This window comes from Pseudorca crassidens, chromosome 13 (assembly GCF_039906515.1).
Source record: "Pseudorca crassidens isolate mPseCra1 chromosome 13, mPseCra1.hap1, whole genome shotgun sequence".
In the NCBI taxonomy this organism is placed as follows: domain Eukaryota; kingdom Metazoa; phylum Chordata; class Mammalia; order Artiodactyla; family Delphinidae; genus Pseudorca; species Pseudorca crassidens.
Window position 1 is genome coordinate 18,410,896 of NC_090308.1, and position 27,428 is coordinate 18,438,323.

A 27,428-nucleotide genomic window follows, 5' to 3' on the forward strand; every position below is an offset into this window, starting at 1 on the left:
AAATAAGTATACGAAAAGATGCTCCACATCATATGACATCAGAGAAACTAAAACAACAATGAAATAACACTACACAGGTATTAAAATGGCCAAAATCCAGAACACTGACAACACCAGATGCTGAGGAGGGTATGGAGCAATGGGAGCTCTCATATATTGCTGCAGGAATGAAAAACGTTACAGACATTTTGGAGGCCAGTTTGGTGGTTTCTTACAAAACTAAACAGTTTGGCGGTTTCTCACTATATGATCCAGAAATTATGCTTCTTGTTATTTACCCAAAGGAGTTAAAAACTTATGTCCATACAAAAACATGCACACTTTGTTCATGATTGCCAAAACTTGGAAGCAGCCAAGGTGTTCTACAGTAGGTGAATGGATAAATAAACGGTGGTATATCCAGACATGAAATATTATTCAGCGTTAAAAATAAATGAGCTATTAGCCATTAAAAGACACGAAGAAAGCTTAAATGCAAGTTTTAAAGTGAAGGAAGCCAATCTGAAAAGTTTTCTTATGTACTATATGATTCCAACTTTATGACATTTTGGAAAAGACAAAAAAACAAACTATGGAGATAGTAAGAGGATCAGTGGTTGGCAGGGCTTGGGGTGGGTGGATAAATAAGTGGAACACAGAGGATTATTAGGGCAGTAAAAATACTCTGCATGATCTCATAATAATGGATGCATGTCATTTTACATTTGTCTAAACCCATAGAAGGTACAACACAGGTACAAACAGCGAACCATAATGTAAACTATGGACTTTGTGTGATGATGATGTGTCAATGTAAAATGAGCAACTGTAACAAATGCACCACTCTGGTAGGGGATGTTGATAATGAGGAAGGCTGTGCATGTGGGGGAGAAGAGGGTATAAGGGCTATCTCTGTACTTTCCTCTCAATTTTGCTGACTCTAAAAAATAAAGTCTTATTTTTAAAAATTCTTAAAATAACTCAAAAGAATTATTGAGTTCTTTTAAGGAATGATATTCTATATCTTTTATTCCTATAAACCAGTATTCATCAGGTAGATATGTCTAAATTTATACAAAATAATGCATAGAACCATAGAAGTCAGTCACAACCACAGCTCGAAGAGAAAAATAAAGAGGTTCAAAGCCATACAGCTAGAGAATGGAACATCAGAGCTACAGGAGATCTGATTTACAGTGCAGGTATACACTAGCTTTTATCATGCTTCCCTCTTAGAAGGAATGACTGGAAACACAAAAATGAGGTTCAGGTAAATAGAGAAGTAACATGATTTGCGTGGACATCAACCATCAGGGTCTGTATTCAGCAGGAGTAATGTGCCAAGAGTGTCTATTCTTGAAGGAATCTGGGTAGCCCTGGAAAAGACTGGGGCTGCTGGGATGGTGAGTGGCTGTGTAATCACAATCTTCTGACATGTTTAGGAATAGAATAAAAAACCCACTGGGAAACTGAGAAAACCTGCTGCTTTGGTTTGGTTTAGGGATAGGAATAAATGTGCTCTTTACCTCCATTTTCATTTTAAGGGTTTGTATGATTTTATGATTTTAATAATGAGAATTTCTAACTTTTCCTTTTGTCATATTTTCTTTGGATAAAAGATAAGAAGGAGGGCTAAAAGGTGAATGTTCTAGCACTCGCATTAATTACCTTTTGCTGTCAAATACATGGGACTTCCATGGAGAAAGACCAGGACCCTATTCCTCTGTTGTGTAGATTGAAAACACATCTGTTCTACCTTCTGTTGGAACCTCTCAGGGTGCTGACTTCTCACTGCTATTCTATCATATGAGGAGAATAAATTTTACACCTACCTTATTCTTAGTATAAAGATAAGGCACCACTTTTTGGAATACCTTTGGCACTTGTTCCATGGTGTCATTATTAACAACGTGGAGCATACAGACTGGAAGTGTAGTATATACTTTGGGAACCAAAGTCATATCTTGAGGAACCAAAAATGTTTCTCTGTAATTACAAAAGCATGAACTTTCCCTTGACATGAATCATAAAGAAAGTTTGAAATTAGGTTTGATGCTAAGAAATAAAAACATAAGTTTAAAGTTGCAAATAACTTAAAAGCGTGCATACTGTTTTCCTTTAAAATTCTTATTGATACACTATTTTGTCATGCAGATGCAAACCTTTTAAGAAATCCCATTTATAAGTAGTTTGTGACTCTTACCTAATAGGCTGTTGCTTCAAAATGAGTAAATTTATTTATATACGGAAAGCGTCTCAATTTATTTTATTATGTTTACCATACTCATAAAAAGATCTAACAACACTTCATAGTCTTCATATTTTGTTTAAAGAAACATGAATAAAAATTTCTGTAATATCTCATTTATGCATAGCAGATATGGAAGAAATTTTAACTAACTTCTGAAAGCAACTTAAACGTTCATATTAATACTTTTACTACTATCATAAAGATTCATAAAGAAAGCTCTGTATATATGAATATTTCATGCCACTTAAGAGTGATATTACTTGCCAATGTGATAGCCTCACCTGAATACTATAAACCAAGTATTTGGTGGCTGGTCTGCGTAAGTCACAGTGTAGTCAGCAAAAGCAGTCTTAGTTTCTTCATCTTGATAGCATGGATAAGATTCCATAGACTTGCACTTACTTTTAAACATTAGTCTAAAAATGTAAAAATAATTTAAGTACCAATGGCAAAACAACTTTTAAAATAAATTCTATTTACAAAAAAGAAATAGGCAAAAAACAGCATAAAATATCGTAGTACATTGTTGGCTAGATTGAGTCCTTCATCAAATGGGGGCTCGTGGTGCACGGCACCAAAGCAGGAGAGCCCATTCCAGATTAACCATGATGTCTATCAAAGGTGCCCAAAGTTATTTGAAGTTCTTAGTCAAGAGAGAACCTAATTCATGATCTGAGGAGTAACTGAAATTTATAGATGGGAAATCAGCACTAAAGTTCAACCTATAAGGGTGATGAAACTAGAAGCAGGCAAACTAGCAATAAAACTGGGTGGAAGCCACTGAAGGTCTGGGGTTGACTGGAGACTCAATACTAGAATGGAGTTTAAAGTGAGGAATGGATTTGGAAAAAAAGACTAAAAAAACCCCTGAAAATAGAGGCCACAAACAAGGGGAGAGTGCCAGAGTTTTCCTTCTACATGATTTCTGGTGCAACTGAGGTTTCTCCATGTTTGACCCCTGGAAGCCTGTGGCATATTCCAGAACACGATGGAAGTGATGAGAGAGATCCTCCAGGTCCTGTACCTCCCACTCTGCCAGGAACCGGACCCAGCCTCAGTAGCACCAGGAATCTCAGGTCTTTTATACAATGTCTTGGGTATTAGCTGGGACAGAAGCTATAATGGCCATAGGAATGGTTCTCTGTTAGAGGTCTAGACAGAGCTAGAGGTGCTCTTGGCTTCCAGAAGGTGGATGGCTCAACTGTACTGTCACGGGGAAGCAGAGCCATAGAGATCCTCACAGAGGATAGGATTCACATGCTCCATTTGATCACTGGTCTTTGGTGGTGGGAGGAAAATGACAGGTTTATATTCGGAAGGATTTTTAAAAGCTTTTCAAAATAATGACAAGAACAAAGACCAGGGCAATTATATATTCTGATTCTTCTGGGGCAGTCCTGGTGTAGGCTCATATCCCTGGCATAATTATTAATAGTGCTCCCTCATTCCCTGTCAAAGTGTCCCAGTTTGGTTGATAAATAACCTGATCACCCTCACTAGGAAGTATGAGGTGATGGTCAGTCAATGCAGAGTACCCCTGTCAATCATATGGGGGCTGGCTGAGTCTAAGTGCAGGAGCTGGCTGAGCCAGTACAGGAACTAAGCAGGCCACATAGGGAACAGAGTGCAATCGTGGGTCCCACCACGATTCTAAGAGAAGGGTGCAATTTAAAGGCTTTCCAGACTGTCACTGTTTCCATCACACGTTCTACTATTTTTCATATACCTCAGGAAATTCTAATGAGTATAGGACCATCAAAATCCTGATGTACCATGTGGAATATCTTAAATGACCCATAGAGAGATATCCCTGACATAATCAAAAGATTTAGTTTTAACTTTGCATCCTAGGACAGAGAGAAAGTTATATTGGAAAACTGAGCCTTGCCCAAAGTCAGCTGTTGAAGTTGTGCCCCTACAGGTCTGAGAATGCAAGGCTAGGCTCAAGGACCTCAAAGTTACTCATGTACTACTACTAATAATAGCAATATTTATAATAGCTAATGTTGTGTAATGGCTCAGTCTGTAGCATTGTGCTAAATAATTTTCCAGGATTACCTTATCTTTTCAGCTTTATAAAGGAATGAAGTAGATATTATTATCCTTATATTACAGATGAAAAAAACTTAATTTTATGTTCAGAGAGGATAAGAAACTTACCCCGGGTCACACATCTGATAATTAGTAGAAGTGGGGTTAGCATTAGGTCTTATACTAAAAGATGTGCTTTTGACCGTGTAATTAATGCCTTCTAGGATGAGGAGGTAGCTTTGGATGCTCCTGACATTTAAGTTTAAAGATGGGTGAGACTTGTGAGTTTCATCCGTTCAATAGATTGGGGTGTGCAACTCAAACTATTGAACGAGCATGGCCAATATCTGCATTGGATATTCGCTGAGTTTCTTTCTGGGAAATGCTCTTGGCTATGGTAGAAGGAACACATGGAGAGGAAAGCCAGCTCCCTGAAGGAGTTATGCCTGTGTTTCAAATACACCTCCATAGTGAACTGACCTGAGTCCCTAATAGGGCAACACATGATTTTAGCACTCCATTTGCATGAAAATTAGGTGTAATTTCTGGGCCAGAAATCTTCCTCACAATGTTGAAGCAGTTTGGAGAAGGAGGTTCTTCATGCTCTCTGTGTCTGTCCAAACAATTGGGGTCTTAGGCAGAAGAGTACCCGTTTTAGAAAACAGGCTTCTGGAGCAAAAGTTTAATCAAGCTGAATTATCAGGTGATAGCAGTATCCACAGGTCAGGACTTGGGTGAGGTGAGTGAGGTACTCACTCTCAGGGTTGGGAAAATACGAATTTGGATTTTTTCCAGATTAAAAATTTTGACATTTGGCTCATCATGAAATTTTTTTCATTAACTTTAGGTTTATATGTTTACATGCATAATTTTCTGTTTGTCTCTTGCTTATAAATATAAGTCCAATCGTTATTTCATTTTGACCTTGTATCCAGAAACTTTTCTTTAATTTTCTCATTAATTCTAATAAATTCATGTAGGTTTTCTGGCATTTTCTACATATATAACCATGTTGCCTGTAAACAGTAGTTTTATTTCTTCCCTTCAAACTCTAGTGATTTTATTTTGCTTTATTGCCTTTTTGCCCTTCACAAAATTCCAGGACTATCTTGAATAGAAGTGTTTGGTCAGGTGTCTTTGTCTCATTCTCAAACTTAAGAAAAAGCTTTCAAAATTTCACCACTAATCATGTTTGTAGTAATTGCTTAAAAATAGTAGATACCATAACATATTAAGGAAAGTCTTCTCTAATCCTAGTTTGCTAAAAAATTTAAAATTTTTGAATTTTTGTTAAATTTTTTCAAATGTTTTTTTCTGAACCTAGCCAGAGAACCGAGTGATTTGTTCCTTTTCCCTGTTAATGCGCCAAATTGATGAATTTCCTAATGTTAAACCACTATTACACGTCTTAGATTGGGAGAGCCACTTGGTTATAAGGTATTATTCTTTTAATATAATTCTGAGTTTGATTTGCTAATATTTTATTACACTTTTTCATCTAATTTCACGAGGGCATTTGGTTTGCAATTTCACTTTTTTTTACTGTCCTTGTTGAGTTTTTTAAATCAAGGTTATGAGTTGGTAAATGTCTCCTCTTTTTTTCTGTTCTCTGGAATATGTATAAGATTAATTTTATTTCTTAAATTCACTTGTGGATCCATTAGCATATTGCTAGCGAATGTATTATGTATCCTTGCCCTACCAGTGTTTCATCTAGATTATTACTTTTACCATTTCTGCAATAATGCTAGAACCTTAGAACTCTTTAAAGCTTATTACCCAACTTCTGCGTTTTGCATTGCTAAGGTTAAGAATTTACTCGTACATATGGCTCTTAGTGTGATTGTCCTTTGAAAATAGTGTGTCTTATTTCTCTGGTTACTTTGAAGGTTTTTCTTTTGGCCTTTGGTTTTCAGCAATTTGACTACGATGAGCCTGGGTATGGTTCTCTTCGTGTCCTTCCTGCATGGAGTGTGCATGCAGAGTCTCTTGAAAATATGGGTTGATGTATTTTATCAGTTTTGGAAATTTATCAGCTATTATCTTTTTACATTCTGGGACTATAATGATACAAATATTAGACTGTCTAAGCATGTTCCCCATGTCCCTTAGCTCTTTCCTTATTTTCCACTATTTTTCTATTGACCTATCTCCCATTTCACTAATCTCTTCCTCTATTCTTCCTGATCTGCTGTTAACTAATTAAAAAGTTTTAAATTTCAGTTGTTAAAAATCTTATTTATGTAATTTCCATTTAACTGTGTTTTATTAATCTAGACTTTTAATTTATTTTCTCTTTCTTTAACCTTTATTTTCTTGGGCATTTCCATAATACTTACCTTTAGAGATTTGGTCTGCTAGCTCCTACATCACCAAGTGGTCTGCTTCTTTTATATATATATATATATATATATATATATATATATATATATATATATACACATACACACACACACATATATATATGTATATATATGATTTTCTCTTAGTTTTTTCAGATTATCCTGCTTTGAACATGGTTTGTGGTTAAAATGCAGTTTTCCTAAGGCTCAATCTACTTCACACTTGTCCCTGTTTCTAGAATGTTGTCCTCCAGGGATTTCAACTGACAACTTTCATTGTTTACTGGAGTCCTCTCCCCTAGCAGGTTCTAAACTCTAACTTTTACCTCTTTAGCACCAAAAGACTTCAAAAAAACTCTGTTTTGCTTCTCAGAGGTTTTATGCTTAGGGTATTAGATAAGTGCAATGAAGACAAACAAAAAGTAGGAAGTGTGGAAGTTCAGAAGCAATGGTATGTTTCTAGCTGCGATGATTAGGAAAAACTCAACAAATATAGTAGCATTTGAACTGGAACTTATAGTAAGATCATTACACTGCTTTACCTTAAGAAAGGTACATCATTAGGTTACTGTAAGAAACAATAAGAAAGGTTACAATAAGAAACATCATTACACTGCTTTACCTTAAGAGAGAAATCGCATATTGTTCTATATTTTGTTCCAGTACAGCCCAAACTTTCTGAAGAGTATCTGCAACACTGGTATTTTCCTTTGTGCCTAAAAATAACAATAAAAAATAGCAATATCAAGGCTGTAAGGTGCCTGAAAAATCATTTTGTTCTAAGCCCTCCATTTACAGGTGAGGGAGTTGAAACTCACCAGTAAGGTAATATCCAAAGTCTGAAGCTTTACTAGCAGTAAACCATGTTTAAAACATAAAGCTATGAACCTCTAGTCAAGAGCTCTGCTCACAATTATATACTGTTTCCCTTCATCTTTAGTTTAAAAATTATAAAATGCTCTTTGATCTAATTGAAGATACTCATCAAAGCATTTACAATGAGAGATCATTTATCACACCAAAAAAAACCTTATGAAAGCTCTTGTGTCAGAAAAAATAATCCATCCAATTTTTCTAAAAAACAATGGCTAATAGGATCTCACTGAAGCTTAATCTAAAGCATAATCCACGAATGGCTTAAGAGCTGATTTGGCAAGAAAAATGCAAATCCATAATAAGTGCCTCGAATTTAACATGTCAGAAACTGTTTTTCTAATTATCCTAATTTCTTCACAGTACTTACTCATATCTGAAATCAGTATCTTAATATATGTACTTTCTGCTATATGCCTGTGACCACTACAACACAAGATTCATCAGAGCAGAAACCTTGTCAGTTTTACTGATTTCTTTCTATAAGGCCAGAATCTAGAACAGTTCTGTGCACACAAAAATTATTCAATAAATGTGTTGAGTGAAAGAATGCAAATGCTATTGAAATATTATTAAGCTGCTGATTTTTGTCTTTATAAAGAGAAAACAATCATTGTATGAATATAACTTTTACAGCATATATGGACAACATGTGTATGTTACCACATATTTAATTGGATGAATTTATAATTAGTTTTTTTCTGATAGAAAAAAATATAAAAATCAAGCGACAGCAATATTTTTCTACCACAAAACTATGCAATATAGTTTGTTTCTTTTTACACTTGTGTATCTATAGTTTTTACTGCTTAGATGAACATTTTGATATTTCTCATTAAATGTTTCAGAGATATGTTTACAACAAAATGTCTCAAAATACTCAAAGAATTCTATTGGAGGCAAGGCTTTTTCTCTAAAAGCATTAACAAAAATTGCAGAATGAAAATAATTGAATATAATTTTTTTGCCTCTGCATGTATTATTTTGAGCTGTTAAAATAGACCTCACGAAAGTTTACTTCATATGCATAAATATATTTGATTTAATAAATATAATAATATACTTTAAAAGCATTTTATGCCTTCTAAATGTATGTCACCACAGGCATATGTGGAAGCTTCTTCATTAAATTCATTCATTCATTCACTCATTCATTCATTCGATTCTTTGAAAAATGGTCTAGAAATGTAAAAACTGTCCATGACCTAGCTGAAATTGACTGCTAAAGCATTCTGCTAGGCAAAGGGGATGGATGGAGAAAAAGGCCAGTTTCCTGTTTTTCAAAGAACGCATGATAGATTGGGAAAATCCAGCTGATCATTCCTTCATTCCTTCATTCTTTCAGCCAGTATTTGTTGTGTGCTCAGTCTGTGCCAGGCGTTGCACTATATTCCAGGAACAAAAAAGCACGAGTGCACTGACATGCATCCTGAACCCAAGGAAATTCAATATTGATAGAATTAAAAAGAATCAGCTGAGCCGTAAAGTAGAATGACTCTAAAATGCTTTTTGTTAGCACGTAAACAAATATTCATCCTTATTTATGCAAGTTCATTTTATAAATGATTGAAAGAGTATACCTGGTGTTCTAGCTTTCATAAGTAATCTGACGTACGTCCCTCTCCACATGGCTTGAATTTTAATTGCTGCTGCTACTTCCTCAGGAGAATACTCTTTGTCACTTATTGGCACATTACATTTAACATCTAAGCATTCCGCTGGAAAGAGAAAAACAAACTTTGGACTGAAAGTTATATCTAATCTCTACCCCAATTTTCACTGCCTTTAACTATTAAAGCCCTCTAATGTATAAAGTGCCACAACGATAGATTTGTTGTTATATTTAACATTGCCTTCTGCAGGTGGTTCTTTTTTAGAATATAAACATTCTGGAGAAGGGAAACACTAAATATTGACACTTTAGTGAACTAGTGTTGATTCCTATGTGAAAGTAGCATGAAGGTTCTTTAAAATTGAAAGAAAATGTTAAAATGGTGGGAATAGAACATCGGAAGAGGAGGAAATGAGGGTTACTTAGATCAGAGAATCTTCCCTGAATTACTCCAGTGCTACTGTATATATAGTGATTGTCATGCTCTTTAAGGTCAGGAACAAATAAAACTGGGAAATTCTGGGCTGCCCTGGATGTATGTGGGACAGGGGACACACGTCAGATCTTTGGAACCTTTTGAGCTTCTCAGGGCATAGCCTGAACTCTACAACTGTTAATATAGACCCATTCTACCTACTCCACAAAAATTTTGAGTATACTTTTCTCAAATTATTTAGTCCATATAAGGCTAGGAATTCCTTTGTCACATAAATATCTAAAATTAATCAGTACCTAAAGAAGCCTCTTCCAAAGAAGAATCAAGTAAGTCCAAGTCCAAAACCATAGCACGGAATGCAAATTTGAGGTTGGGAAGAGGTTTTGCTATTTGAGCTTTTTTCATTAAATGCCATAAAGAAATATGAAAAACCTGAAAAAGATAAAATGCACTAGTATATTTTTTAAATCAAGAAAATACCCTTACCTGGCCAGAGAGGCTCTAAAAAACTTGAGATACTCTAAAAATAAAAACTATGTATTTCTCAGATATACACACCATCTAGCAGAAGACTCTTTGCAGACTCCCTCATCTGGTAAAAGATGAAAATTATTTATCATTTGACTAATTTTAACTTAATAAGCTTTAATCACCACAACGTTTATAATGTACATTCAATTAAAATATAACATTAAATGGATTGAGGAGATATAGTGTAAGATAAAAAATAAGGTTCTTATGCCTAAGCAAGTTAAATACCAGATTTCTTTTATCCCAAGATGCCACCCATTATAAGACACACTATTAGTTCCTGTGCTTCAAGAAAGAAAATATGCCACTCAAAGTTTTTAATCACTTTCGTGTCACTTATGAGTATTTAATTCCTATTGAAAAAGCTCTTTTAAATTTATTTAGGCATAACTTTTTCATCATGTATCACACTTAAACGTACATGAAAAAATAAACTACATAAATTGGTTAAGTATTCTGAAAACTTATTCATACTCAAACTCCTACTCTTGTAAATCACTTTTTGTAAACACTAAACGTGTGTTTTGTTTGTTTGTTTGTTTTTTTAAACGTGTGTTTTTCTGTGCAGTTTTGTCCTTCGTGTTGTCAAAGGCTTTGAAAATGCACCGTTGCCTAAAGAGTGTTCTCCTTTTCTTCCTGGGGTTTTTCTCAAGCCACCAACCCTCATTCAGGAAGTGCTGATGCTGAGTTGTTCTTGATCTCACCAAAGAGGACCACTGGAAGGTTTTTAGACTGCTTTTAGACTGTTTTAGACTGTTTTAGAACACATATCCCTTCTTCCAAGTTTTTTTTTCATGGCTTTTATCCTGAAATGCTGATGGATTCCATATATCCAGTCATACCACTGGGAATAACAACCAGCCACTTGCACATTTCTGCTTGCTTACTTGTAGCTATTTACATGTTCACAGGGAGTAAAGTGCTTGGTGAATTAGGTAGGGCTCCTGGGGCACTATTTGTGGTGACTTTCAGCCAGTCATACCTCTCCCTCTCTCTCTTTTCCTGAGCCATGGGGGAGTCATTCTGGTGTGAGGAGAACCCCTTTCCCTTCACATTTCTTCGAGAGGCTCTACCATGCCATTTAATTCTCTTCCCCTAAGGATTAGGCTTTTGTCAAACATATTTCTTTTGAAACGGAGACGAGATGAATTCTTATGAACAAGTCCATGTCCATGTGTGTGCAGAGAATTCTGGAGGTCACCTGGCCAGCAATGATTGTAAGGAACCACCAATGATAAGACACTCTGATTTCATTCTGATATTAAAGGGGAAAAGCAATGTTCGTCTTAGAATTGGTGAAATACAGTGCTCTGCAAAGGCATATGACTATTGCATTTCCTGCTTAGTCTACATTTTCTGACAACTCCTCACCTCTCTTCATATGTATAGAAACAGGGACCTAGTCCCACAGTCTGTATCTGTACCTGCCCCATCAGCTAGCAATGGTGGACAAGCCTGCGAGCAAGCATCTAACCCAAGCTGAGCAAATCTTTGTTACTTCGGTCAATATTTTTTTTTTTTAATTTTTATTCGAGTATAGTTGATTTACAATGTTGTATTAGTTTCAGGTGTACAGCAAAGTGAATCAGTTACACATATACATATGGCCACTCTGTTTTAGATTCTTTTCCCATATAAGTCATTACAGAGTATTGAGTTCCCTGTGCTTTGGCCAGTAATTTGACACCAGGATCAAGATATTCTAAACTGGCCTTGTATGAGAAAACAATATAAAATTCAGGAGCCGTGTTTTCCATGATGTGAACTTAAGAGGAGAGAAAACATGTTTATAAAGAGAAAAAATGGAGAAGACAAGTTCTGAGGGCCTTCTTTTCCCTCTTCAAAGTTCCTCACTGAGTCATTCCTGTTCTTATGTGTCCAGAAGATGTCCCTGTATTGTTATAACAAATCAGCACATCCAGCTCCTCGTTGTGGCTTAAATAAGCTAGATGTGTCCTCGTGACATGCCTAATAAAATGCCCTAAATAGTTCAACACCTAAGGTAAAATTTTTTTGAAAAAATCATGATAATGTTAATCCTCATACTCTCTGTTACAAATTAGTGTTCAGAGTCTTTGGTGATACTGACATTTGGTAGTGCTTGAGTCTGGTCTACACGTGAATATGGGTGACAACAGTGAACTCAGAACCGTGGGCAGTAAGTGGCCAGTACTCTTAATCCTTCATTAAGACACATGCATGCTAGAGAGTGGGGAATAAATCTTACAGAGATTCATGGACTTACCACATCGGTGGAGATTTTAGGAGTCCAGAAGGCTAGGCATGCTGGGACATCCTCTCTAAGGTAAAGGCCAAGACATAACTAAGAAAGAGGCCAGTGCTTGCTGGTCCTCTCTGCATTTGGGCAGTAGAATATTCTGCTTTGGGGAGTATTATTTCAGTGCATTCATTGAGTGACTCTGAAGACCATCAGCTTTGAGTGGAATCCAATGCAAGAGCGGCATCTGCAGGAAACTTGAGCATCCCAAGAAAGAAAGATCACCTGGTCCAATTCTGTTGTAAACATACCACTGAAACACCTCCCAGCAGATGCACAAATGTTATTTACTACTGAGAGAGTCCTTATGTATGGGATCTTTATAGTATGATGCACCTCATCTGTCTAGAATTGTTTACAGTAGACAAATTTGGAATCGATTTATGGAGCATGGCTCTCTGAAAAATGTCATGTAACTGTGTAATATACAAGTATAAAATGGAGATGTTTCATTACCAGAATAGCTCCCTTTTGTGTAAGTGATACATGCACAAAGACCCCTTACATATTAGATCTGGGCTAGCACCAAAAGGCCTATACAAAAGTAATCTTCATAGCAGAGATGGTGACGACGAATGGGCCCAACAGTATGGGCTCTCTTTCACCCAGGCTTAGCTGTCTCAACTGTCGGTCGCAAAAACTGACTCATTATTTAATATGGTATCGTCCTCCGGGGTGTACAGTCAGTTACTTCATGACAAGTTGATATCAGTGGACTTCTGTCAAGGAGGGGTGGGCGGTGATTCATCCTTACTAGAATTGAGACTTACCTAAAATATGAGTTTGTTTTCCCTGTATTTGGTGCCTCTGCCAGCATTGTTATCTTAGGGGTTACAGAGACATGGATCCAGCCTAACATTCCCCTTGGACCAAGGATCAAGTAATACAGTGAACATTTAATCACTGGGGAATGTTTGAGACTCACTGGTCCTAACATATACCAGAGAAAGGATTGATAAAATTCCTGGCAGATTGGAAAGGCATATAAAAGGCTCAGCTAAGAAGCCAGCCTGGTGATGACATCCTGCAAAACTGAGGCAGTATCCTCCAGAATACAGAATATTTGTATAAAACCAAAGATCAATACACAGTACTATGACTGTAATAGCTATAATATACTGGCCTGAGGTTCAAAAATTAGAAGTAGGAGTGGCCTCTCTCACCATCATTTCCAGTGATCCACTTTCAATAATTAGTGTTCTCTGTCCCCACAACAGGGACTTTCTGTACTGGAGGACCTAATTCCTGGGGGTGGATAGCAGGAAATATTTTCACCAGGGAACACAGTATGATTTACAATAAACCTAAATTCTGATATATTCCTAGTTGCTTTGAGATCCTCATCCTGGTGGACAAGCAGGAAAAAAGAAACTAATATAATGGAGTGGTGGGAGAATTCATCCTCATTGTCATGAGGGGCTAGGTTTTTGCTACATAATGGGTACAAGAAGAATTATGTCTGGATTTGCTGGGACACTTCCTGGTGCTTCCACAGTGAATGCTTAATTACAACCATCTCAGCCTGATGAGAATAAGGCAATCAAGGTCTGTACCCATCAAGATTGAAGGTCTGGGGCACCAACCAGGCAAGCAGCTAGAGCAGCTGGAAGAAAGGGAAATCTAGAATAGGTGGTAGAGGAGAGATGTTGACTACCAAATCTGGCCTTAGGCCAGCTGCAGCAGTGGATACTACAGCTTTCTTGTTATATATAATTTGATTATTTATTTATTTTTAGAGCTTATGACCACCACCAAGAGCCATCTAGAGCCACCACCTTGAGGACTGGATGGACAGAATTAACTTAAGGACCGATCAGACAGTTAAAGAGGTAAGTCATGGCAGATTTTTGGAGACTGCTCATGCCCGAGGTGAGTGGTTTTCAACTGGGAATGATTTGTGTCCCAGGTAGGGTTGACAGATAAGATACAAGAAACTGTAAGGGCAAATACCAGTTTAAACAAAAGACAATTCTCCTTATGGAAAATAAGGGAAGAGACTCTTACCCTCCCTTTTCTTAGAGCATTCACTTTAGAAAACTTATAATTTTAAGTTCTCTCTCTCTCTTCTTCTTTGAAATATATGTAAATATTTTTAAAGGCTAAATAGCTATCTTGCCAGCTTTAAGATCCAGGAATATCTTTCTCAAGGACCTGGAAGTCATCTCTTTGAAATGTAATCATCAAGGAAGATAGCACCCCAATCCCCCAGTTTCTGTGGAAGGGGAGGAACCTAACCTTGGTGGGAGGCTCCCACCAACTTGGAAAAATACCTCCTGCCATAAAGGCATGAGAAGTTTATGTTTCTTTTGGATAAACCCAGTTAGGTAATGCAAATGGTCACTCCAAATAGCAGGTGAATTTAGGATTCACTATGTGTAACAAATGGTGCTATCAAATCCCTTTACTTAAGGGACTAATTATCATTTATCTTGAGAACATGTAGGTAGTGGGCAATATCTGCTGGGCTATACAAAAGGGTAAGGTTTCTTTGGCTCTTTGCTATCTCTTTAGCAGATTGCCCTTGACGGGTATCACATTCTGGTTTAACGCTTATTCAACAATCTTCTGTTTCTTCTACCTTTGTGGAGGTCTTCCTGGTTTGAAGGAGATTCTGTTTTTAATTATCTATCCCCAACAACACCTTATACCCAGTTAAAGTGGAATAACAGGGAAAATAAATTTTTAGTGTAATTTTTAACATAAGTATGTGCTATATATTGCACATACTGTTTGTTTATATGAAATTAAAATTTAATTGGGTGAAATGACTCTAGACAGAGACCTTGCACCCTTCACAAACATTAACTCAAAACGGACAGTAGACTGAAATGCGAAATGCAAAAGTATAAAATTCCTAGAAGATAACATAGGAGAAAATCTAGATGACCGGGGTATGGCAATGGCTTTATGGATATAACACTAAAGCCAGGACCCATGAGAGAAAGAATTGATAAGCCGACTTCACTAAAATTAAAAACTTCTGCTCTGTAAGGAAACTGTCAAGAGAATGAGAAAACAAGTCATAGACTGGGAGAAAATATTTGCAAAGGAATACTTAAAACTCAATGATAAGGAAACAAACAACCTGATTAAAAATGGGCCAAAGACTTTAACAGACACCTCACCAAAGAAGATATCCAGGTGGCAAATAAGCATATCAAAAGATGTTCCATATCGTATGTCATCAGGGAAATGCAAATTAAAATGAGATACCACTACACACCTATTAGAAAGGCCCAAATCTGGAACAATGACAACATCAAATCCTGACTAGGATATAGAGCAACAGAAATTCTCATTCATTTTGGTGGGAATGAAAAATGGTACAGCCACTTTCGAAGACAGTTTGATAATTTTTATAAAACTAAACATACTCGTATCACATGATCCAGCAATTACACTCGTTTGTATTTACCCAAATGAGCTGAAAACATATGCCTTCACAAAAACTTGCACACAGATGTTTATAGCCACTTCATTCATAATTGCCAAAACTTGGAAGCAACTAAGATTTCTTTCAGTAAGTGAATAAATAAATAAACTGTGGTACATCCAGACAATGGAATATTATTCAGCATGAAAATGAAGTGACCTATGAAGTCATGAAAAGACATGGAGGGAACTTAAATGTGTATTTCTAAGTCAAAGAAGCTAATTTGGAAAGACTACATACTTTATGACATTCTGGAAAAGGCAAAACTATGGAGACAATAAAAAAGATCAATGGGTGCCAGGGCTTGGGGGAGGGGAGAGATGACTAGGCAGAACACACAGGATTTTTAGGGCAGTGAAACTATTATATATGATACTACAATGATGGATACATGTTATTATACATTTGTCCAGACCCACAGAATGTACACCAAGAGTAAACTCTAGTGTAAACTGTGGACTTTGAGTGACTGATGTATCAATGTAGGTTCATCGATTGTAACAAACGTACCACTCATGAGGGGTGTTGATAAATAATGGGGAAGGCACGTGTGGCGTCAGGGGATAAGTGGGAACTCTCCATACCTTCTGCCCAATTTTGCAATGAACCTGAAACTACTCTAAAAATTAAGTCTTTAGTAAAACAAATTTTAACGGGGTGTCCTGTATTTTAATTTCCAACTCTAGCAACACTGCTCCCCAGGGGACCCTTGACAATGTCTGAAATCATTTTTAGTTGTGACAACTGGTATTTAGAGGATGCAGGCAAGCCATGCTGCCACTGACAGGTCAGGACCACAGCAAAAATCATCTGGCTCAAAATGTCAGTAGTGTACAGGGGGTACCACAAAGGCGTTTTGCTTCACTCCCTCAAGGCTTTCAGTAAAGCCAGGATGCTACTCAACCCCAAGAAAGTGTGAGGAAATACATACCCCTGAGAGCACCCATCTATCAGTGGGTAAACGTTACAATCGCCTCATCCTCTAGGGGGACCTTTCTAAGGGATGTCCTACACAGTTTATCAGGATTCCCTGGAGCATTGAGCCCCAGTAGCCCACAGCAATAATTACCACGTCCTTTCATGAATATTCTCCTCTTTCTCATTTCATTCTTCCTACTCTCTCGATTCTGCTTGCTGACGTCACTTCCCAAATAAACTGTCTTCATCCAGAACATTTTCTCGGCTGATTTTGGGGGTCATCGAATATGTGAAACATTATTACAAACAGAACATACTCTTCTAGGAACATTACAGCCTGAACACGCTTACCCGGAAGTGCTGTGCAGTTAGTTTTTTATCCTGGAGGGGAATAGGGTAGTGAGCTGTTTGTAGATCCTTCAGGGCTGCAGAAAGTTTAGCCTTATCTTCGAAATTAGCGATGCCATGTCCAACAGCTTTCAAAATCGTTAAAGCCCGCTCTGTAAATCGGTAGCTCTCCTGTGAAGACAAAGCATAGCGGTCAGCCTCCCTTTTGCTTATTTAGGTGTAACTAGGTTTACAACAATTTAATTTCTGTTAATATATTAAACATCTGTTATATGACTAACTCAATAGTTATATGGAGGACTTACTTGATCAAAGCATTTTGCTAGGTGCTATGGTCTGAGGGATATAAAACAAGGAACATGATTCCTGCTCTAGTAGGAACGCATGGAAACAACACCTACCTCACTTTGGGGGCCAGGGGAAATTTCCCCACAGTATGAATATCCAGCCTTTGTTCTGAAGAGTGTCTAGGAATTAGTCTGACAGCTGTGTGGAGTTCGACGACTGAAGGGCAGAGAAGTGTTCAGAGAGAGAGCAATAAAATAAAAAATACAAGAGGGAAAACTAGCGTGGGCTGCTGGCTCCCTTCTGCTATAAACTCTGAAGAAGCGATAAAAACAAGGAGATAGGGATGTCAGGAAGGAACTTATTCTTTTAAATGGAGAAAACACTGAGGTGTTTGCAGATTATCTTGACTTGTGTGTGGTGGGTAGTTGGTGGCTGGTGGAGAACTTACTCAGAGCAGAGGGTGCTTGAAGGAAGCACGACGAGGGTCACGTAGGAGGAAAACGTTGTAAAGTCTGTTTTTGCCTCTTTCCTAGGGGCACCATGGTGCAATCATTGCTCCACGGTTCCCTGCAGAAATTTTGAGGAATGGTATGAAAATGGGGTGAGAAACTGTTGAGAACAGATGAAACTGACTTGCCACCTTAACACATTTACTTCTTGCTGACCTTCTCCCAACCTCCCTGAAGCCTAGGGAAAGTCTCTTCTTAACGGTGTTTCTCCCTGAGATAAAACCATGACCAGAAAACTTGTCTGGTTAAATGGTAGTTTTGGGAATGATCATGTATGGCTCTGAGGAGCTTGAGTCTCTCTGTTCTTGGGCCAGTCTATATCCCCTTTTGCTTCTTCATTAGAACTGAAGAATACTGGGGCCTGGATGTAAGCCCCAGTAATTTTTATAAGATGGAGGAGTTGGTAATGCCAGGGAAATATGAGTTCACAGACTAAAATAACTAAACACCTAGGGAGTTAAATCACCTAAAGAAGGAAACAAACTGCTTCCATGTCTTGGCTATTGTAAATGGTGTTGCTATGAACATCGGGGTGCACGTGTCTTTTCGTGCCTTTTTGAATAAATGTGCAGGATATATATCAGGAGTGGGATTGCTGGATCATATGGTAGCTCTATTTTTAGTTTTTTATGGAACCTCCGTACTGTTCTCCATAGTGGCTGCACCAATTTACATTCCCACCAACAGTGTAGGAGGGTTCCCTTTTCTCCACACCCTCTCCAGCATTTATTATTTGTAAGCTTTTTGATGATGGCCATTCTGACTGGTGTGAGGTGATACCTCATTGTGGTTTTGCCTTCCATTTCTCTAATAATTAGCAGTGTTGAGCATCTTTTTATGTGCCTGTTGGCCATCTGTATGTCTTCTTTAGAGAAATGTCTATTTAGGTCTTCTGCCCATTTTTTGATTGGGTTGTTTGTTTTTTTGACATTGAGTTGTATGAGCTGTTTGTATATTTTGGAAATTAACCCCTTGGCAGTCGCATCATTTGCAGATATTATCTCCCATTCCATAGGTTGTCTTTTCATTTTGTTGATGGTTTCCTTTGCTGTGCAAAAGCATTTAAGTTTGATACATGCACCCCAAGGTTCATAGCAGCACTATTTACCATAGCCAAGCAACCTCAGTGTCCATCAACAGATGAATGGATAAAGAAGGTGTGATATAGCTAGTGGGAAGCAGCCGCATAGCACAGGGAGATCAACTCGGTGCTTTGTGACCACCTAGAGGGGTGGGATAGGGAGGGTGGGAGGGAGGGAGACGCAAGAGGGAAGAGATATGGGGACATATGTATATGTATAACTGATTCACTTTGTTATAAAGCAGAAACTAACACACCATTGTAAAGCAATTATACTCCAATAAAGATGTAAAAAAAAAAAAGTAAAAAATCGGTAAGTTGAAAACAAAATAGCAATATGATTTAGTTCAAAATCTTTGAAAATAAGGCACAAAAAAAATCACAGTTGCTCAAAGATTTACCAGTTCAAAGTTGGGTAGCACGACATCTTCATCCCCGACGACAAAGGTCACCATGCTGCAGATGTGTATGGAGTGCCCCACGGGGGAGTATGCGGTGAAGAGCAGCATGTGTCTCCTAAAGAGAGAGGACCGAGGGTTTCCTTTGTTGTAGTCCTTGCCTCTGTTAGCTTCTTGATGATACTTTGTGCTCAAATAAGTCAAACGTTATTAAGGGCTGAATTTTGTAACACAGATGAGGTAAAGACTGATGAATTTTTCACTTTGAAAGAACCCTCCGAGATCATGGAATCTATATCTCACTGATTATGCTGGACAAAAAACGATTACAGTAAATGACAAACTTGCACGTGTTGGAGACATCTCCTATAAGCTGCGGACACGTTGCGAAACACTCGTCTGGCTTTTTCCCCTAACAACAGTAATAATTCATGTTGGCCTAGTGCTCTGTAGATTTCATAGTTTCTCACAAATGCATAATTTCATGTGTGTTAATTGTGTCTCTCCTACCAAGGTTGCGGCATCAGGGAGAATACTGAGAGCATGTCCAAAACCCACCTGTCTAGAGCTTAGACAGAGCTTAGGCTCTGTCGGGGGAAAAGCAGATAAAAATACTAGGTTCTTTATCAGTTCCCCATCCTTGGTTGTCCTGATGGATGAGCACTCAGACAGAATAATGATTTCTGGGAGAATCTCTCCATACCAGAGTTTTTAGGGAAGATGTGAAAGTATAGAAGTTTTAAAATTCATTATTTTTCTAGAAATATTGGACGCTTGCCACAGATTATCCTAGCATTTCATTTTGTTGCTTGGGCTTTGCTTTTGTACAAGAGCCATAGCTTTTCGTTGATCACATAGAATTATCATGATTGATCTTGGGAAATTCAGCAAAAATATTTATTTCATCTGAAATATGAGGTAATATTTTGAATTTTATTTATCAAAATCATGAAAACTTTTCAATTATACACATTTTCTTTAAAATGAAAAATGTGATGTGCTTAACCAATTTTATCTTAACTCAAAATAGAACTACAGGTAAAATTAAAAACAAACTACAGGTAAAACTACAGATTTGTAGGGGAAAATGCTGTTTCTCAATCTGTTTTTAAATAAAATCATGGTTCTTATTAAGGAATTGAATAAATTTTACAATAAAACAAAAAAGATCTTTTAATAAATTAATTTTAGGAAATGCTGAGTTAAACAAGTTTAAACTGTATTCTTTACTAAAGAAACAACCAGATTCTTTAACAATTATGAATCTTCCAAAAGGTACAGCATTTCTTCACTTTATTTGTTCACAGAATTATTTTTCTCAAGAATCATGATGATAGACCTCTGCTTTATGAAATTGCTTCAGGAAACAACATATTAGATTCCATATTGTTTCATTATTTAGTAGTCAAAAGTTTACAAGTCTTCAAATGATTCTTAGTATAGGAAAAATGAAGTCACTCCATACCCAACAGGCAGGCGAACCACTGTAGCCTTGGTGGCATACGTGTGAACTGTCACAACAAGATCACGTGGCCTCAGAGATTTCCAAGAAACTCTCTCAACTGTAAGTAGTCCAGGCTGTATGGGAGGGCTGTTCTTTGTTAAAGCTTTAGGAAAATTTAAAAGAAAAAAAAAAACATATATATATATATACAGAAATTTGACTGTGAGAGTATAGTTGGCTTTCACTGGTATTGCTTTTTACCAATAATGACATTAATAATATGATAATAACAATAATATTAACCACAACAACCAAGAATTAGATCTATTCTGAAGACGTTCATAAAACATTAGAAACTACCTGAGTAAATAATTACTGGAAATAATACTCAAGAGGAATCAAGACCTTCTTCCCTCCCTAGCCTACTTTTCTCCTCATAGCCATCCCCTCAGCTGAAGAAACCAAGAATGACAAAGTTAGGAAAGAGAGGACAGATAGGGGTATTTCACTGTAGTATACCACTGCTTTTCTTATGTAGGGCAGTAATAACAATATCCCACTAGATACAATTTTAAAGGAGGAAAAATACCACATCTGGGAAAATGAGAGATTTTCCTAAGATAGTGGCAAAGCAAGGGCAAAAGATGCCACTGTTTATTTAAGTTTTGAGCTTTGATCCTTAGCTTTGTGTAGAAAAATAATTACCAAAATTTTAATTAAATTAATTAAAAATTTTATTTAATTTTTATAAATTTAAAATTTTATCTAATTAAACTTTAATAATTTTTTTATCTTGAAATTGATAGAAAATAATGACTCCTCTTCATCAGCAGCTGAGAGCAGAAGACTTCTTACCCTGTTTCCAGATAACACTCCAGCTAGGGATGCAAGGCCACCCATGGCCTGAAATACCTCTATGCATTTAGAGTTTCAATGTTCTAGGACGTGGTGTGGCTTAGGAGCTACTGGTGAAGTGGACATACTAAGCTCACACCACTGAAGTCTGGAAAGTTTATTCAACAAATATTTATTGTCCACTTGCTGCACATCTGACACCATTCAAAACATTGGGTACATCCTGATGGAAAATCATAGTCTGTGCCCTCAGAGTGGGCAAAAAATTCAATACTAAGCATTCAGCAAATATTTGTACCTGTACAGTGTGAGGTACTGCTAATTTGAGTTAAATATAAATGCTTTAGTAAAATAAGCCAAACAAAGAATGCTGTTTTGTGCATATGTGCATGTGTTTGCAGGAAGCTGGCCTTAGAGAAGAGAAGGAACAGTCCATCTGTTAGAACAGGAGGGAAGGGTGACAAGAGCTTGGGAGAGTTCATTATGAGAAGATGAGTGGGTCATTTCCAATTTCTTCTATCTCTTCAGTGAAGACAGCAGCAAGGTCATCAGCTGAAAATGAGGAAGGATGAGAGTGGGAGTTGGAGATTTGAAGGCAGAGAGAGAGAGAGAGATTTGAAGGTTTGAAATAGTCACTCATGAGAATGAGAGCTGGGAGAATGAATGAACTCAGGAAATGTTGGCAGTGCTTAGGGGCTTTGCTTTGATTGTGGTCCTCAATTTAAAGTGGGGCTAGGTAGTAGGATTTTTTTTTTTCTCCAGTTACACTCAGCTGTTCTGATGAAACCCCAGGTTAGGCACAGAGATACCTTCAACCAATATTAGGATTTTGCCAGGAGTGTGAGATGAGAGGGTAAGAAGAGCACTTGTGTTGAGGGCACATGTGAGGATATAAATACAATCATGGACCATGGAAACTACGTTGGGAATAAGAGAAATAAAGATGTGGGGAGAGTGGACACAGAAGAAGTGGTAAGGTTGAGGGATGGAGGTCCCAGTTCAGTCCAAGACCTGTAGGGGTGGGAGTTCTAGAGAGAGCGAACTGGAGATTCAGGGGTGGGGGTCAGAGGACTTGAAATTTGATTAGGATAATACAGTTATTGGTATAATAACGTCTAAAATATAACCATGAAATTAGGGGGCCAAGGTGGGATGGAGGAAAAGATCTTTGGTATTGTCAAATCAAAGAAGAAAGAGTTCATGATTTTCAATAGATTTTGAAAGAATCAAGAATGATAACATGTGGGACTTCCCTGGCAGTCCAGTGGTTAAGACTCTGCCTTCCAGTGCAGGGGATACAGGTTTCACCCCTGGTCGGGGAGCTAAGATCCCACATGCCTTGCAGCCAAAAACTCAAAACATAAAACAGAAGCAATATTGTAACAAATTCAATAAAGACTTTAAAAATGGTCCATATCAAAAAATCTTAAAAAAAAAAAAAAGAATGATGACTTGTATAGGTAGAAAGCAAAACAGAGGGACCAGGTGTGCTCAAGAGGTGACCATAAGACCACAACACGGAGAGGGACAGGTGGCAAGAGTGAGTATAATCCTTGATGTCAGAGGAGTAGGAAGATCTTAGGAGGTCTGGAGAGGGAATAAGTTCCTTCACACATTATACATTTTCCCTGAACAGAAAGTGAGTTGGGATCTCAGACAGTAATTTTCTCATAGCCTTCTTACCTCCAGATTCTCCCCAGCGTACCAATGCAGAAAAGCAAATCAGTAGTTCAGTGGGCTTTAGACTGTCCACAAATAGATAGTAGGACACACGTTCATCTGAGAACTGCAAGAAATGAGACCAATCATTGTATTTCATATCAGCCTATTAATGCTGTATTTTCCACTTCTATTAAAAGTACAATATCTAACATTTATAGAGAATTTACTGTGTTCTAGACACCATGATAAGTACTTTACAGGTTTAATGATAGGAAGAAAATCACACCGGTGAATGTTGGCAGCAGTCCACGGAAGCTGGGTCTGCAGGGCCTGTGTGAGACTGGCCACCATATCAGAGAGAGCCAAAGCTCTTCCCCGTGAGTAAAGAAAAGGGATATGCTTATTCCAGAAATGACAAATAGACGAAGAGATTGAGCCCAGAGCTGAGCAGTACTCAGAGGATAGGTCCTTAATAAGCAAACAGTCCATGGAGTAACTTTGGCAGAGAATGGAAATGTATGCTACTTGGTGGTTTTTGATATAAACCCTCTATTCCTTCTTTCTACAAGATCTTCAGAAATATACCCATTGTACGCTAATGAACCAAACTGGATTTTTGTTTTGGGCATGCAAGAAAGCACTGAGCACAACTGGAATGTCCTTTAGTGGACAGCCACATAAGGATTACATGAATATGATTTTAATCCATCTTATGTGGGTACCGTTAATATCCATAATTATGGACGGAGAAACTGAAACACAGAGAGGGTAAGTAAATTGCCGAAGGTCACAGTACTTGCAAGTAGAAAAGCTGAGATTCAAGAGTAGGTCTGTCTATCTACCTGACTCCAATACTGATCACAATTTTTGGGCTATTACTGCATTTCAGTTTCCCAGTGCTTCAGCATAATTTTGACTGATGATATATTGTAAATGTGTTAATTTGTCATTATACTTTAAAAGCTTTCTATACTATTGAACAACAATATTTAAATCACAAGTTGCAATACAAAAGAAAAATCTCTAGCAATACTGTGAAAAAAGAAATCCTTATTAATCAAATATAACAAGATTTCTAGAAATGCTTGGTACAGTGTAACTAATGAAGATGATCGCTTCGCTCAGTGTCTTCCAATAGTTAGCATTAGACTTTATTTCATTTGTTTTCTTTTGGCTGCCACATGTTGGTGATAGAGGCAGTTGTTTCAAACACTATCTAAAACTATGAAGGGCCCTGCATTTGCCAGCGCAGCCTGTGTGGCTGAGGAGGGGATTCTGCCTAGACATCATTTGTTGTCATTTTAAAGAGCCTGAGAATTTGAGGGTGAGATGGCCCCCGAGGCCACATTCAGGGGCTCTGCTCTGATGCAGGGACCAGACACCTTTGTGAGCCCCTTGCCAACCCCCATGACATCTCCCAGGGGACAGCTGAGGGATGTGCGGCAGACAGGCCTCAGGCTCTGTGTCTCCAGCTCAGCTGGTAGCGCCTGTGGCCACTAACATCAGGACTGTCTGGCCTCAGACCACGAACAATCCAGATTAAAGGCCATTAAGTTTGGGTACCAAAAACATCCTCTAAGAAAAAGTCATCATTTTCTCAGACCATTGATGTTAAAAAAAAAAATTCAGGGGAATGAAGGGACTCATAATGGATGCCGTCATTTTATTTTGCTAAGCTGGGACTTTAAAAGGAAAATAAAATTCTCCTTTTACCATCACTTCATAAAAATAGGATCGGAACAAAGAACAGTTGGCCATTTTCCGAACACACATACACATATATATTAGGGTGGTGATGTATAACAAAAACTCATATGCTAACTGCTCTTAGTAATAATGACAGCCAGCATTTATTTTCACTTACTAAGTATTAGGCAGTCTTCTAAGTGTTTCACACATGTTCTCTCATTTATTTCTCAACTCTATGATGTTGGTCTGTCCCTGCCATTGAATAAATAAGAAAACTGAGGCAAAGAGAACTTAAATAGCTTGCTCAGAGTCCCACCTCAGATGCAATCTAGATTCAAAACCCGGCAGTCTAGCTCCAGAGCCACTCATCTGCTTCCTCCAAAGGTGTGCTAGTGAGAAAGGCGCAGGTTTCACATCGGATAAACGCAGTTCTCGTGATGCTTGCGCCACTTACTAATTTGGTGATCTTGGGCATTTTACCCAAACTTGGTCTGCCTCAGTTTCCTAACCTGAAAATTGATAATAATAATTGTCCTTTCATTGAGTTTGGTATGAGGAGTTGATGTAATAAAGAACCTAGGTCAGGGCTAGAAACAGAGTCAGCACCTATAAATGACTATCATTTAAATATTGCCAATATTTTGAATATGACAACATTCCTAAGTTAACTGTAAATGGTATATTATTCTCATACTGTACTCTGGGTTCTGCTATTCCCAATTAACAGGCTTGTTTTGTTTTGTTTTGTTTTTTGTAAAATTCGTAAAATCAAAGCATTCCTCTGGGTGATTTTATAGATAGACTTCAGAACCTGGTCACCCATTCTGCCACCCCTGCAAACCCCACCCCAGTCACTACTACAGACCTGATTCTCACTTTCAGAGCAGGCAACCAGCTACAGAGCACCTCTTGAGGGATGCACAAACGGTTTTCTCTGCCTGCATTTTCATCTAGTACAAGTGCAAAGGGAGAAGTCATCACCAAGCCTCCTACTTCCCCCTCCAGCTCTGCATGCAGCTCATGGAGATGTCGGGGGAGTATCGCTGGGGGCTTGCAGGGCCCCATACAAGCGACATGCAAGTTTCAGCGCAATTTAGTTTCCCAGGATATGTTTCATAGTTTTCCACAAAATTCCACTCAATGTGACATTTGTTCGTTAATTCATTCAACAATTTTTTTTTTCTTTTTTTACCAATCTCCTACTTCATACCAGGACCTGTACTTCAAAAGTAAAGAAAAGGACAGAGTTGTCCTTAAGATGCTGACAGAAAGTGGGTGGGTAGGTAGAGGGGCACAGAGAAGTGACCATGCAGTTAGGATGGAGGGAGGGAAGTGTCTGGGTGGGGACAGTCATACAGAATGCATGGAGTCAGGGTACTTGACCCAGACTCTACAGGCAGGGAAGGAGGTCTCACAGGGTCAAGGACATCCATGCTGTTCTGAAGGACTTCTAGGTGTTAGCTAGATGAAGGCAATAAGGATGAAGAAGAATGAACTCCAGACAGAGGGAAGAACGTGGACAAAAATAACAGAAACGTTAGTGAAAATGTGCTTATATTTTAGGAATTGCGCGCAAGTCAGTAAACACTAATTGAAATCAAATGTAGTGAATTTACTTGTGCTTTTCCTTCATTTATTCATAAGTCAAAACTTCCTTTATGTGAATTTATATAATAATGCGGCTCAGCATTGAACCAGTGCAACACAATCAGATGGATCACACCTGGGGATATGAGGTAGAAGAATTTTGCTTATTGTCTATATCAGAGATTAGTAGAAGACCCTAAGAATTAAATATTTTTTATTTAAGATTTTTTTTTTGATGTGGACCATTTTTTAAAGTCTTTATTGAATTTGTTACAATATTGCTTCTGTTTTATGTTTTGTTTTTTTGGCCGCAAGGTATGTGGGATCTTAGCTCCCCAACCAGGGATCAAACCCGCACCCCCTGCATTGGAAAGCGAAGTCTTAACCACTGGACCACCAGGGAAGTCCCTTAAATTTTTAAATATAATTATGTTAGAAGTTTAGAAATGCTTGATAAATTTGAAAGTGTTTTTCACTAGCATGATTCCATTAAAAATTTAAGAAGGGAAAGAAAAGAGATCATTATCTATTTACCTTGAATTCTGATTTTTGAAAGTTAAGGCAATATGAACTTGGCTTGTGGAAAATATATATATTCCTGAAAAACATTATTTATAACAGGTTATTGTCATCATATGCAACAAAACAGTACTACATGCTAAGTTTCTCAGAAGCAAATAATTATAGGCAAAACAGGTAAAGACAGATGAAAGTTAAAAAAATAATAACAACTCAGAAAGGAAAAAAGTGGTTGCCAGGGGCTGGAGGTGAGGAAAATAGGGAGAGATTGGTAAAAAGGGCACAAACTTTCAGTTATAAGATGAATAAGGTCTGAAGATCTAATGTATAACATGGAAGCTATCATTGATAACACTATATTGTA

General features: G+C 37.7%; 1 protein-coding gene and 1 long non-coding RNA gene across 3 annotated transcripts in view; one reads left to right on the forward strand and one right to left on the reverse strand.

Moving 5' to 3' along the window:
* LOC137204464 (uncharacterized) overlaps window positions 1-27,428 on the forward strand; it is a 136,917-nt gene that overhangs the window by 85,156 nt on the left and 24,333 nt on the right. For both annotated transcript variants that reach the window (XR_010933638.1, XR_010933637.1), the window contains one exon: window positions 14,070-14,162. This is a non-coding gene — a long non-coding RNA (uncharacterized lncRNA). The remainder of the gene's footprint in view (window positions 1-14,069; window positions 14,163-27,428) is intronic.
* Window positions 1-27,428, reverse strand: part of ADGB (androglobin) — a 187,172-nt gene that overhangs the window by 45,304 nt on the left and 114,440 nt on the right. The window contains exons 16-25 of the mRNA XM_067701839.1: window positions 27,080-27,143; window positions 23,291-23,393; window positions 20,774-20,915; window positions 19,312-19,426; window positions 17,036-17,203; window positions 9,821-9,956; window positions 9,057-9,194; window positions 7,226-7,319; window positions 2,512-2,646; window positions 1,812-1,965 (exon numbers count right to left, since the gene is read on the reverse strand). Of these exons, the coding sequence (XP_067557940.1) occupies window positions 1,812-1,965; window positions 2,512-2,646; window positions 7,226-7,319; window positions 9,057-9,194; window positions 9,821-9,956; window positions 17,036-17,203; window positions 19,312-19,426; window positions 20,774-20,915; window positions 23,291-23,393; window positions 27,080-27,143 (1,249 nt within the window). The remainder of the gene's footprint in view (window positions 1-1,811; window positions 1,966-2,511; window positions 2,647-7,225; window positions 7,320-9,056; window positions 9,195-9,820; window positions 9,957-17,035; window positions 17,204-19,311; window positions 19,427-20,773; window positions 20,916-23,290; window positions 23,394-27,079; window positions 27,144-27,428) is intronic.